The 13,226-nt window shown below is 38.9% G+C and overlaps 1 protein-coding gene across 2 annotated transcripts in view; it reads left to right on the top strand.

Annotated features, from left to right (window-relative positions):
• pfkfb2a (6-phosphofructo-2-kinase/fructose-2,6-biphosphatase 2a) overlaps positions 1-13,226 on the top strand; it is a 35,208-nt gene that overhangs the window by 19,499 nt on the left and 2,483 nt on the right. For both annotated transcript variants that reach the window (XM_056234001.1, XM_056234000.1), the window contains 5 exons: positions 2,697-2,843; positions 6,253-6,357; positions 7,091-7,220; positions 7,475-7,537; positions 8,116-8,180. In XM_056234001.1, the coding sequence (XP_056089976.1) occupies positions 2,697-2,843; positions 6,253-6,357; positions 7,091-7,220; positions 7,475-7,537; positions 8,116-8,180 (510 nt within the window). The remainder of the gene's footprint in view (positions 1-2,696; positions 2,844-6,252; positions 6,358-7,090; positions 7,221-7,474; positions 7,538-8,115; positions 8,181-13,226) is intronic.

Here is a 13,226-nt window from a genome sequence, read left to right as displayed (position 1 = left end):
ATAGCATGTTTGTTTTGTTATACAGCAAACTTGAGTTATTTACAATGTGTTCATTTGATAATTACTGTATTGTGTGTTCCCGCGGGTCATTTAAAAAGCCTTAAAATAAAAAATATACCATTTAAGAGGTTCAAAATTTGGGGATTGAAAAACAGGAGTGAAACGGCGAATGTGATTATTAAACTTCAAAAGATGAGGATTGAATTAAATACATGAGCAGTGCACGTTCGAAGTGAAAATATGGATGAATCTTTTATTATAATAAATGCTGCAATATTCCATCATAAAATAGAACTGCCAATAAATTTTGGCCGAAACCGATAATTCTTTATACTTGAAAGCCGATAACCGATATATTGGCCGATAAATCTAAATCCAATTTTTTTTTAATAGTTTTTGAGAGCCTGATTACAAAAACAAAAGTCTCACCATTAAAATCCATGTCTCAAGCACACAATTATGATGTTCTTATTATAATTTTTATGTAGCCTATATGTTGTACTTAACTGTATCTTCCTTTTTGAAGTGATTCCAATCATATTTTAACCCTCTGGGGTCCTTCGGCCCAAATGGACCCGAAGCATTTAATTTTTTTTTTTTTTTTAAATCATTGCTTTATCGGAATGGTCCGAAATTTGGTGACTTTGTTGGTACTTGGCATATGAACACCCCAAAAAATTGGGGACAGGATTTGAATAGTCTAAGTGGTTGTAAAAAAAATAGTCACACTCAGGACCTTCGGGTCCAAATGGACCCGCATAGGAAATGAATGGGAAATTGGCAAAAATGTGAAAATACAGAGTTATTTTGTGCGTACAAACTACAAATCAGCCACGATCCAGAAAAAAAGCACACAACAGTGAAGGGGTGAATCTATAAAACATCAAGAGTGCAAAACAGACACATCCACACACACACACACACATACACAAACACACTTTTATACACATACACACTAATAAATTCAGATTACATATGGGTTTTGAATTTTTAAAATGCTCAGTTTGTCCACCAGATGGCATCCATCTCATTTCAAAAATTGCTTTCATGAGGCCTAGGCTTGACTCTAAAATGAAATACAGCTTTAAAAAAAAAAAAAAAAAAAATAATATATTTTTTAAATTTCTATTATATTCAATGGGGAAAAAATGGGTCATAATTATTGCATTAATATTAATTATAAATCATTTTTATTTTTGAAATTATCTCAAAACACCAAAAAAGAAAAGAAAAAATATTATAAAAAACAAGTAAAAAAAAAAAAGATGATTTTTTTAAAATAAATATTAATCCCACCCTTCCGGCCCATTTGGACCCGAAGGTCCTGAGTGTGACTCTGAAATGAAGGACCCCAGAGGGTTAAGTAATTCAGTTGAACAGTGCGCATCTGAAGCGTCTCAGCTGAAGGAAATAATCCATTATTTATCGACTTTAATTTATCTCCCAAATTTTAGAATCAGGCCAATAACGATAACATTAAAAATGAACGTATATCGGCCGATACCGATATGGTGGCCGGTATATCGTGCATCTCTAATTGTTGTTGACTTTAATAAACTACTCTTGATGAATTATGACAATGTTTACTTTATGGTTTTGATATTGTAATGTGTTGTAGAATAGATGTTTGTAAGTGCATATTTAATCTCTCTCATCTTTTTGAATGAGCAGCTGGAAGTAGTAAAGCAGACATTTCTAAATGAGATTTTTAAAAGTCGGGCTTGTTTATAATTAAAAGTACCATATTATATACTTAAAATAAAACATGTCTTGGGTATTTTAAAGTCGGCATGAAACAGAAGTTATGATAGTCTTTTCTTCTCTGTTGTGATTTGTGACGTACATATCCGAGTGAAACAGCTTCTCAAACAAGAACAAATGTAGGGCGGGGCTTGTGGAACTGTGATTGGATGGTTGTGGTTTGCTATTGGTGGATCTTATGTGAGTGACAGGTTGCCCCGCCCTCGTCATCAGAGAAGAGAAGAGATGTTGCTGAAAGAGGGAGGGAAAGTTAAAGATTAAATGGGATATAGTATGCCCTTTGACAAAGTCTTGATTTTGTCTTTGGCCTCTACTAGAACAAGTTTTCATGCTTGAATGTCCAAAACACATTATTTTTCTCGCCATGGTTGCAGCTCCTCTTTTCCCAGTCTGTCAGTAACGCTCTGTTTAGTTTCTGTCTCTATGAAGCCCCTCCTTCTGAAAAGCACACTGTGCTCTGATTGGTCGGCTGGACCAGTGTGTTGTGATTGGTCAAGCGCTTCGAGTGTGTTTGGGAAATGTCCCGCCCCTTTCCATAACCTCCAGTTTCAACACACTACTAACTAACTCAACCAGGCCCCGCCCCTTTATTCTGCTATTAATTATTTAAATGAGGAATATTGTGACTGACATGTTTGTTCCCGGAAGAAACTCGAGACTACAATGGAGGCGTTTCAGGGAGTTCAGAAACACTGACACTGATAGAATAACTTTGCAGAGCTTTTTCATGCTCAAACAGCAACATTACACACTAAAGAAAGAAGAACGTGTCAGAAAGCACAATAGTGTAAATGTAAATGTAATTTTTAAAAATCTGCAAAAAATACCCTGTAGTCACCCTGTGTCGATTCCCAGCATGCCCTGGTTCAGTCCTTTACCACAAACAGGTGAGAAATGTTTAGAGGCTTGTTAACGTGTTTCCCGCTCTGTGTTAGTTTTCTAAAGCCCTGCGTGTGTTCCTGGAAAACCAGAAGATCCCAGACCTGAAGGTGTGGACCAGCCAGCTCAGACGCACCATCCAGACGGCGGAGGAGTTGGGCGTCCCGTACGAGCAGTGGAAAATACTCAACGAGATCGACGCCGTGAGTTACGCACCGCCGGGTGTATTAGAGGAGTTTTATGGTGTTCATATTAACACTGGGCTGTTGTTCATTATCTACCCTGATAAAACACAGGTGTTTTCTGTTAACATGCAATTAGTCAATTTGAGTCAGATGTATCATATTTAACTCATTCACCACACCAGAACTAATTCAGCTATATAATCCTGTGTCATGATTGCAATAAAAGTCTCATTTATAACCGTTGCGTCGCACAAAACAGGCCCTGGAAGAGGCATACGGCGTACACCACTTCTAGGGGTGTAGCGATACACGTATTCGTATTGAACCGTTGGACCATTTTTCCTGCCGACCATAATTTTGTTATTTCAAATAGGCGCGTCGCAAGCGCGTTCGAGATGCTGGCGCGACCACAACATCGCCCAACATCAAATGGCAAATGTAATGTAAGCGGAACGAAACCACTCGTTATTGTGTGTTTGACGGACCGTTTATCAGTTTGAACCAATGCAGCGCGAGCCGATCTTCATCATCAGCACTGTCACTACACAGCCGAATCCAGTAAAGAAAACATTCGCCACTGAAGTAATAACATCGCTGCGAGATCTAGTGAGAAACATTCACATTTCTCCGTTATTAACGGATCAAACAGCGCTGACGTGGAAACCAGGAGAAACATTGTGCCATGAATGAACTGTTCAGTGTCCACAGATCAGCAACATTCACCATGGGTTTACTGGAGTAACACTACTGACTGTAACCATGGGAGTGTGGCAGGAATAGTAGGCTATAATGCTTTCAAGTAACATCACGTCGGTTTTATTTTGACATTATGAATACAATTGCTGCCCTCAAATGTTAAAGGTGACCTATAATTCAAAATTGAATTTACCTTGGTATAGTCAAATAACAAGAGTTCAGTGCATGGACATGACATAGAGTGAATCTCAAACTGGACTGTTTTCGCGTTCTCATTTAATTCACGTTTATGAAAAACACCCCTGAAAAACGGTCGGTTCTCCACATAATACCGACTGTGACGCAATAGTCGGGATCATTAATATGTACGCCTCCAAATATTTGCATAATGCCAGCCCTCAATGCCAGGCGGAACTGCGCAGCCGAAGCATGGCAGTTGCTCAGTGTGGATGTACACATGAACACAAAAGTATTTTTTAGTTCCTTCATCTGAGCCTCTGAAGAAACAATGGGTTAATTTTATTTTCTCTGGAAATTTCCAAACATTTCACCGACTGTTTCCTCAACTTGGGCCAATACAGAGCTGGCCTCGGATCGAGCTACCAAGCAACACTTTCTGATGAGTAATTGTTCAAGTTCAGACAGGTAATCTTTCTCTTAAAATCGTTCAATACTGTTTATGCATCAGTAAGTCAAGCCAGTGACTAAAATATCAGCTTCACATCGTTTCTTTTAGTAGGATGAAAATAATCGTATTTAAATTGTGAACAAATTATATACAGAAAGCGATCAAAGAACAATCTTTCCACACAGCGCGAGTTTATCTGGACACTTGCCAAACTCGTTATGAAATCAGTGACGCACGTTACTGCACAACGAAGCTCTTACTGTATTTACATCATCGTGTTTGCATTGGTGAAAGCAGAGAGAGTGCAGAAACTGCTTTGCAATGATTAGATCTTCATTCTCGCGATCAACACACTGTCATCTGCTCAATGCTCATCACGGCAACATTTTATGTGATGGGAATAGATCTAAATACTTTAAAAACATCTCACGATTCGTTAATCTCGATAGCTGTTATAGTAAAAACGTATAATAGCAGTAGTAAAAGTATTCGGGAGAGAGTTTCACATGTAATGCGTAGCTATTTCATATGCAAGCATGTCAGCCAATCACAGCAGTGGCCGCGGTTACACTGAATCCCACAGCCAATCACAGCAGTGGCCGCGGTTACACTGAATCCCACAGCCAATCACAGCAGTGGCCGCGGTTACACTGAATCCCACAGCAGACACGCCCCTTCAAACAGAGTGTTCAAATCAGAGGCTAAAAGCAGGCTAGGAAAAATGCCATTTATTTCTAAATTATGATTATTTTTTATCTAAAAAACATACTAACATTATAAGGGTAACCCAGGAAACATTATAAAATAAAATAAAAAAAACATTCTAGGGCACCTTTAATCTGAACTAAAATAAACCTTTGTTTATAACTACTACAATATTACATTTCATTTTGTCCAAGGAGCTGTTTTGTTTTATATGCTCCTAAGAAAAGTCAAGTATAGCTCCATCATTGCTCAAACTAATAAAATATCATACTTTATGATGTTAGTTTTAAAAAAAATATAATAAAAAAAATTAAATCAAGGAAATTTCTCTGGCATTTCTTTCTTTTTGCTGTATCGAAAACGAACCGAACCGTGAATTTCGTGAACCGTTACACCCCTAGACACTTCCGACGCATAAGTTGTGATTTATAAAAACAAACTTGACGGGAAAATGTGCACACCTGCACACAAACTCTGAGCCACGCGTACAAACATTTTGGAGACGCAGCAGTTTGGCGACACCGATGGTGAGTGAGGGACTGACAGCAGATGAAGGAAAACCACTTTAACTCCTAATCATAATACAGTGCATGTTCACAATATCAGTTTGAATAAATAAAAGAATGATTTATACTATGTTTTACATCTGATATAGACATTTAGATTAAATATGCCATTCTCATTAATGCAGGTAAGCACTTAAATTACATGAAATCATTACTGAGAAGTTACAAAAAATTGTATATTCTAATAAATAGAAATATTTGTAGTGGATTGATGCTTTTGAACACTTTTCCTGTGCCATGCTGTGTTTTAATGTTTTAACTACTACAGTGAGGATTGCTTATATAGGATAATAGGAGAACCTAAGAAAATATTTTTGCACAAATAATTCACAATAAGGCCAATCTGTTTCCATTTAAAAATATAAAGCAATTAAAATTATTGGCCAGTGGAAAAGATTGAGAAAAACCTTCTCTGAAATGTATTTTATACTATTTGATTTATTTATTCAAAAACAAGGCAAGGATTGGCTACTAAATGATTTTTAGCGATGTCATGTGACGGCACATCCGTATCTCATATTTTCCTAATGTCTTGTACCGTTAAGCACGTGGATGAATATGCATATGTAAATGATATGCAGATGAGGATATGCATAGTAAAACGAGCCATTGTAATCTCCGTATATGGGAATTTTGCGCAGGTTCTGGCATACGCACGGTTTTATAAATCTAAATTTTTGTTTTGCCTTATGTTATTTCTGGCTTTCGGCTGCACATACACTTTTAGTAAGGATCCTACCCACAGTTTTTAATTGCAAAAGTAAAAGCGAAATCACGTTTGAGAAATGTTTGTGCTGTTTGTTAATGTTTTTTTTTTTTTTTTCTGTATCAGGGCATTTGTGAGGAAATGACATATGAGAAGATAAAAGAAACGTACCCGGATGAATATTCTCTCAGAGACCAGGACAAGTACCATTACAGATACCCAGGAGGAGAGGTATGTACACTGTAACAATGATTTTTGAAGATTTTACAGAAAAATACCATTTCAGTCTTTCTACTTAAAACGTTTCACGTTTAATTTTCTTTATTATTTGTGAAATTTACTAGCAATTTCTGTGTGAGTGAAAAATCCTACAACATTTTACCCCCCCAGTGTACCATTATGAGACCAATTTTTTTGCATGACCTTTCCAGTTATTTGTCATTATTACTGGATACATTTTTTTTAAATGAGTTTTTTAAAGATTAATAGAGATTCACCAAATGAATTATTCAGACAAAAAGAAAGATTTTTTTTTAATGTTTAAAAGAGTCTCTTTTGCTCCCCAAGGCTGAAAAAAAAAATACAGTAACATTGTGAAATATTACTGTTTATAAGAACTGTTTTCTATGTAAATAAACAGTAGTTAAAATGTAATTTATTCCTGTGATCAAACTTCCTGGGAAACTTCAAAAGAACAGCATTTATTTGAAATTATTAATTATTAATGTGTTTACTGTCACTTTTGATCAATTTAATGCATCCCAGCTAAATAAGTATTAATTTCTTCAACAAAAATAAAATCTTACTGACCTCAAACGTCTAAAGGTCTAAAAGAAGTGGTGATACTGAACTTTAAGCTGAAGTGTGCAGTTTGTTTTAAATCTTAGTATACTCTCTCCAGTCTCCGCTTAATATGGAGAGTCAGCTGTGAATAAGCCTTCATGTCCCTCTTCTCTTGCCGTAGTCCTATCAGGACCTGGTGCAGCGGTTGGAGCCGGTTATCATGGAGCTGGAGAGACAAGGCAATGTTCTGGTCATCTGCCACCAGGCCGTCATGCGCTGCCTCCTCGCCTACTTCCTGGACAAGAGCGCTGGTGCGTCACACACACACACACACACACACCTGAAGTCGCCTATTGTGACTTCAATCAGATAACGAGAGACACGAGCATGTCGGTTTCTGACTGCTGGTGTTCAAGCGTCCACAGAAGTGATCCTGTGACAAACACTGCGGGATTAAGTTGATGATTTTCCTGAGCAAAACTCCTCCATTCACGACATGTTTGACTCAATTATGTGTTTAAACTCAGCAGATCTTCTCATATTTTAATGTGCTTGTATTGTACAGATGATTTGCCGTATCTGAAGTGCCCCCTCCATGCGGTCATGAAACTGACACCAGTGGCTTATGGTATGTGTTGATTTTCATTCACGTAGACCTAAAAAAAAAAAGTGTTTTATATATATTATATAAAATATTAATATATTATTTACATTTTACATGAATTAAATTATATAAGAAATAATAATTAAAAAATATATATGTATGTGTATATATTTGTGTGTAAATGTTTATTTTTATTTGTGTTTATTTATTTGAATACTTTTACAATTTTTTTCAAATTTGTACTATGTTAAATATTTTATTTAAATTGTTTCATTGTAAAAATGATTAAAAATATGTATGTGTGTGTGTATATATATATATATATATATATATACTGTATATGTGTGTGTATTTATTTTTATTTATGTTTATGTATTTAAATACTTTAAAATGCTATTACATTATTATTTATTTTATTTAAATTGTTTAATTAAAATAACTATTAATTAAATTTAAATGAATTAAATATTAATTAAAACATTGTTAAAAATTAGCATGTTTATATATAATGATTTTTTGTATTTTTTTATTTATTTAAGTGAGAGATAAATACTGTAGAAAAATTCAGATAATTTTCAATATATATATATTTTTTTTTACAGGCTGTAAAGTTGACAAGTTTGACCTGAAAGTAGAAGCTGTAAACACACACCGGGACAGACCACTCGTAAGCAAATATAACATTTACCAGATTTTTTGGGAGTTTGCTAAAGCAGCATCACTGTTGTACGAACAACCATTTACTAACACACTGTTTCTTATCTTCAGGGAAATTTATTTTTATTTTGTGAACATCGTTTGGTTTTTTCCATCGTTTCATATGCATTTTTTTTTGTGGTGAATGCTTATTTTGCAGTGATATTTGCAGCTTATGCTTATTTTGCAGTGATATTTGCAGCTTATGCTTATTTTGCAGTGATATTTGCAGCTTATGCTTATTTTGCAGTGATATTTTTAGAATCATATGCATCTATGATCGAGCGGTCTATCCAACACAAACACAGCCTCTGTAAATCAGTATAACCTCTTGAACTCTTTTCATGTTCCCCTAACGGAAAACTAAAGGCTGACTGTCTGCGCGTTATGTCCACAGAGTTTGCTCGTAAAGTGTGCAAACACTGTTGTGTTTGTCTGTTTTTGCAGTGTAAGTCTGTAGGTGTGAGTTTGGCACTGAAAAACACAGACCACAGGTCTGCGGTGAGAGAGGCACAACAGCACTGAGATTCTCTCAGTATTTCTGGCTTGTTTTTGTTCTTTACTTGGTTGTGGATGAGATCAGCGAGGGATTATGGGCGTCAGTGTCCGGTAGACGAGTTTTCTCAGTCTGAGCTTTAATTTAATTTGATTTTAAAGGGCACATATCATGAAAAACTTTAGACCTCAAAGAGTTGGATGTAATATGTTGACATACGGTGAAATTCTCCAATCTACCCAGAGGATTTATAGTCAAGAAGAAAATCATACTGTCTGGATATGAGGACTTTAATGAATTCATTCATATTTTTTTTGTTAAGGGGAGACACCCCAAGTGAATAGAAAAAAAAAAAAAACTAAATAGATATCAGCATGAAACTTCCCCAGTTGATTACTGACATTAAGACAAATATCTTTTGTATTACAAGTTTTTAGAATATTTATGTTTAAATATGCAAATTAGTTATCTCATTAAATATGCGCTAATTTGCATATATTTCCAGAAGAGAAATCTGAACATTGGAAAAAGCCAGATTCAAAATTCTTGTTTTATTTTTTTGATATATTAGAGTCAAAGGTTTTTACTGAGGGGATTTTGGATATCTCTTCTTATCAATCCTTTAATCAGAAAAAAAAAAAACTGTTCTTTCGGCATTTTGAACTCCCGCGGAAATGTCCGAGCACGTCACGTGATTCATCTGAACGAATCACTTTGTCTGAAATTGAAGCCAATGAGATTTCACTTTTAGAGTTAAATGCCCCCATTGTACTTTCACGATTGGTTGCTGATAAAAAAGGAAATTACCATATTTGGATCCGACAACACTGTACAGGAGAGAGAGAGGAGCAGCAGCATGTTGATTAATGGCGCTTTTCCACTGCATAGTACGGTACGGTTCGGTTCGGTTCGGTACGGCACGCTTTGGCGCTTTTCCACTGCATAGTACGGTACGGTTCGGTTCGGTACGGCTCACTTGTGGTGCTTTTCCACTGCATGGTCCGGTACGGTACGGCTCGCTTCGGCTCGCTTTAAATGGTACCTGGTCTGTTGAGGTTCCAAGCGTACCGTACCGGTACTAAAATGTGACGTAAAAACACTGCAGATCACTGATTGGTCAGACAGAATCGTCACTACCAGCGTCATTGGACACTAAACCCGCTAGATTTAAATAACCAGTAGACAACAGCCAACGCGGTAGCATCTGTTTTTTAAACTTTAAAAAGAAATGGCTGAATCGTGGTCAGTGGACGAGGTGCAGACGTTCCTCTCGTTGGTTGCCGAGGAGCGGATCCAGCGAGAGCTGGATGGGGCAAAACGGAATGAAAAAGTGTTCCAAGAAGTAGCTCAGCTCTTAGCCGCACACGGCTATCACCGGACCTACAACAGTGTAGGAGGGACAAAATAACGATCAGTCCCACCCACTTTGAAGAGGTACTAACTGCGGTGGAAAAGCAACCGAGCTAAAGCGAACCGAACCGTGCCGTACCGAGTCGAGTCGTACCACGCAGTGGAAAAGCGAAGCGAGCCGAACCGTTCCGCGCCGAGTCGAACCGTACCGAGCCGAACCGAGCCGTACCAGCAGTGGAAAAGCGCCATTAGTACTCCAACTTTTGTTGAATTTAGGAGAAAAATGTACAGACGCAAATAGACAAAGTGTAGTAAAATAAAGACCTAAGTGTGTATTTTGGACTTTTTTTCACCACAAGTCTGAATGTTATTGAAGACAAATAGCTCAAAATTGATCAGTGAACTCCCCATTGTCCAGACTCCACAAGTCTGACTTACTGCCGGCAATGCGAACCAAGCTTCTACTCCGGTCATACAGAGACCGGATAGCCCTATGCAGAGGGCCCCGGACCCCATACTCCCTGAGTACCCTCCACAGGACGCCGCGAGGGACACGGTCGAATGCCTTCTCCAAATCCACAAAGCACATGTGGATTGGTTGGGCAAACTCCCATGAACCCTCCAGCACCCTAGAGAGGATATAGAGCTGGTCCAGTGTTCCACGACCAGGACGAAAACCGCACTGTTCCTCCTGAATCCAGAGGTAATGTCCCCAACCGCCACGCGACGTTGCAGAGGCGTGTCAGCCAAGACAGCGCCACAACATCCAGAGACTTGAGGTACTCAGGGCGGATCTCATCCACCCACGGTGCCTTGGCACCGAGAAGCTTCTTGACTACCTCAGTGGCTTCAGCTTGGGTGATGGACGAGTCCACCTCCGAGCCCTCTGCCTCTGCTTCCTCAATAGAAGATGTGTCGGTGGGATTGAGGAGATCCTCAAAGTATTCCTTCCTCCGTCCGACAATATCCCCAGTTGAGGTCAACAGCTGCCCACCTCCACAGTAAACAGTGTTGGTAGGGCACTGCTTCCCCCTTCTGTGTCGCTGGAGGGTTTGCCAGAATCTCTTCGAGGCCAACTGATAGTCCTTCTCCATGGCCTCACCGAACTCCACCCAGGCCCGATTTTTTTTTTTTTTGCTTCCACAACCACGCTTGGCCTGTCGGTACCGGTCAGCTGCCTCAGGAGTCTCACAAGCCAGCCAGGCCTGATAGGACTCCTTCTTCAGCTTGATGGCATCCCTTACTTCCGGTGTCCACCACCGGGTTCAGGGATTGCCACCTCTACAGGCACCAGAGACCTTACGGCCACAGCTCCGAGCGGCCGCGTCGACAATGCAGGAGAACATGGTCCACTCAATATCTCCAGACTCCCTCGGGATCCGGTCGAAGCTCCGCCGGAGGTGGGAGTTGATGATCTCTCTGACAAGGGACTCGGCCAAACGTTCCTAACAGACCCTCACAGTACGTTTGGGTCTGCCGAGTCTGTCCAGCTTCCTCCCCCGCCATCGGATCCAACTCACCACCAGGTGGTGATTAGTTGACAACTCCGCCCCTCTCTTCGCCCGAGTGTCCAAGACATACGGCCGGAGGTCGGATGAAACGACCACAAAGTCGATCATCGACCTCCGGCCTAGAGTGTCCTGGTGCCATGTGCACTGATGGACACCCTTATGCTTGAACATGGTGTTCTTTATGGACAAGCTGTGACTAGCACAGAAGTCCAATAACAGAACACCGCTCGGGTTCAGAGCAGGGGGGCCGTTCCTCCCAATCATGCCCCTCCAGGTGTCACTGTCGCTGCCCACGTGGGCGTTGAAGTCCCCCAGTAGAACGACAGAGTCCCCAGTTGGTGCACTTTCCAGCAACCCTCCCAGAGACTTTAAGAACAGGGTATCCGCGGGGTCTTGAAAAGTATTAAAAGGTGATAAATCAATTTTGGGAAAATTAAGACCCTTAAAAAGTATTAAAAAGTCTTATCACGGCTTTATAAAGTCTTAAATTTTGAAAGTATTTTTTCTAGGGATGCACCGAATATTCGGCCGCCGAAAATAGCCCAAAAGTGCATTTTCGGTTTTCGGCCGAAAGACTTTTATCACCGAAACGAAATGTTGTGATGACGCAAACCGAAACCGCGACCTGCACGTGCTTGTCTGAAGCAACATGTCTGCGGTGTGGACGTATTTCAGTATATCTGAACCCGCGAGGAGACGGAAGCCTTGTTTATACTTTCGCCTGCCTCCGCAGCGCGAGTCTCCACAGACAGCGCGCGCACCGCTCCAAACGGTCGAGCGAGGCGTTTATACTTGACGCGTTCGCCGTTGTAGCTACTATTCTTTGAAACGACAGGGGACGACTCAAGTAACTGTCCTCTAACCATCAGGAATCGGTGAGAAGAAGAAAGATAAACACGTGACAATGTTTATGTTTTAGTACCACCACCAATACAAAAATAATCATGTAAAACCCAGTAAACCCTGAGATTATTACTTGTGACATTACAACAAAATATGTACTGGAATATGTTCTAAATTAACGCTCTCTTAAATATTTTCTAATTTCACTAAACATATTTCATTAAGTTTCGTGTACATTTGTATTAAACATGGACCTTTGTTCATTAAAATGGCTTTTTATGCTAGTGTATGCTCATTTTTAAAATGTTATGAACTAATTTAGACGTGCAAACTGGGTGCTGGTGTGATGAGAAGTTCGTGCTCGGCTTTGTTTTTATGAGAGAACATTCCATTTTAAAACCTTTCTGCAGGCCAGCAGATTATTATTTAATGTACACATGAGTGGGGTCAAGTTAAACATTTTAGTTTGAATTTTATTTTATACTGTGCATTGTGCTAAATAAATATTTGCATAATTTGTAATTGATTTATTCTTTGAAAATGTTAATTTATGCAATTGCAATGCCTTGATTTTAGTAAAGTTTGTACACAGTCATAACCATAAATGCAATGGTACTTATAATTGGCATAATTTCTTTCGGTGTTTCGGTTTTCGTTTTTTCGGCCTTGGGTTCCTCTTTTTTCGGTTTCGGCCAAGAATTTTCATTTCGGTGCATCCCTAATTTTTTCTGAATTAGCTGTCCAACAGTTTGAGTCCCAAAAACATCGTAAAAGTGTGTGAATTTAGATTTTTTTTTTTTTTTTCAAAACGAAGAAC

The sequence above is a fragment of the Rhinichthys klamathensis genome, unplaced genomic scaffold (assembly GCF_029890125.1).
Source record: "Rhinichthys klamathensis goyatoka isolate OS25496 unplaced genomic scaffold, OSU_Roscu_1.1 h1tg000386l_1, whole genome shotgun sequence".
Classification (NCBI taxonomy): Eukaryota; Metazoa; Chordata; class Actinopteri; order Cypriniformes; family Leuciscidae; genus Rhinichthys; species Rhinichthys klamathensis.
The sequence above is the reverse complement of the archived record's forward strand: the minus strand, read 5'-3'. Positions and strand labels throughout refer to the sequence as shown.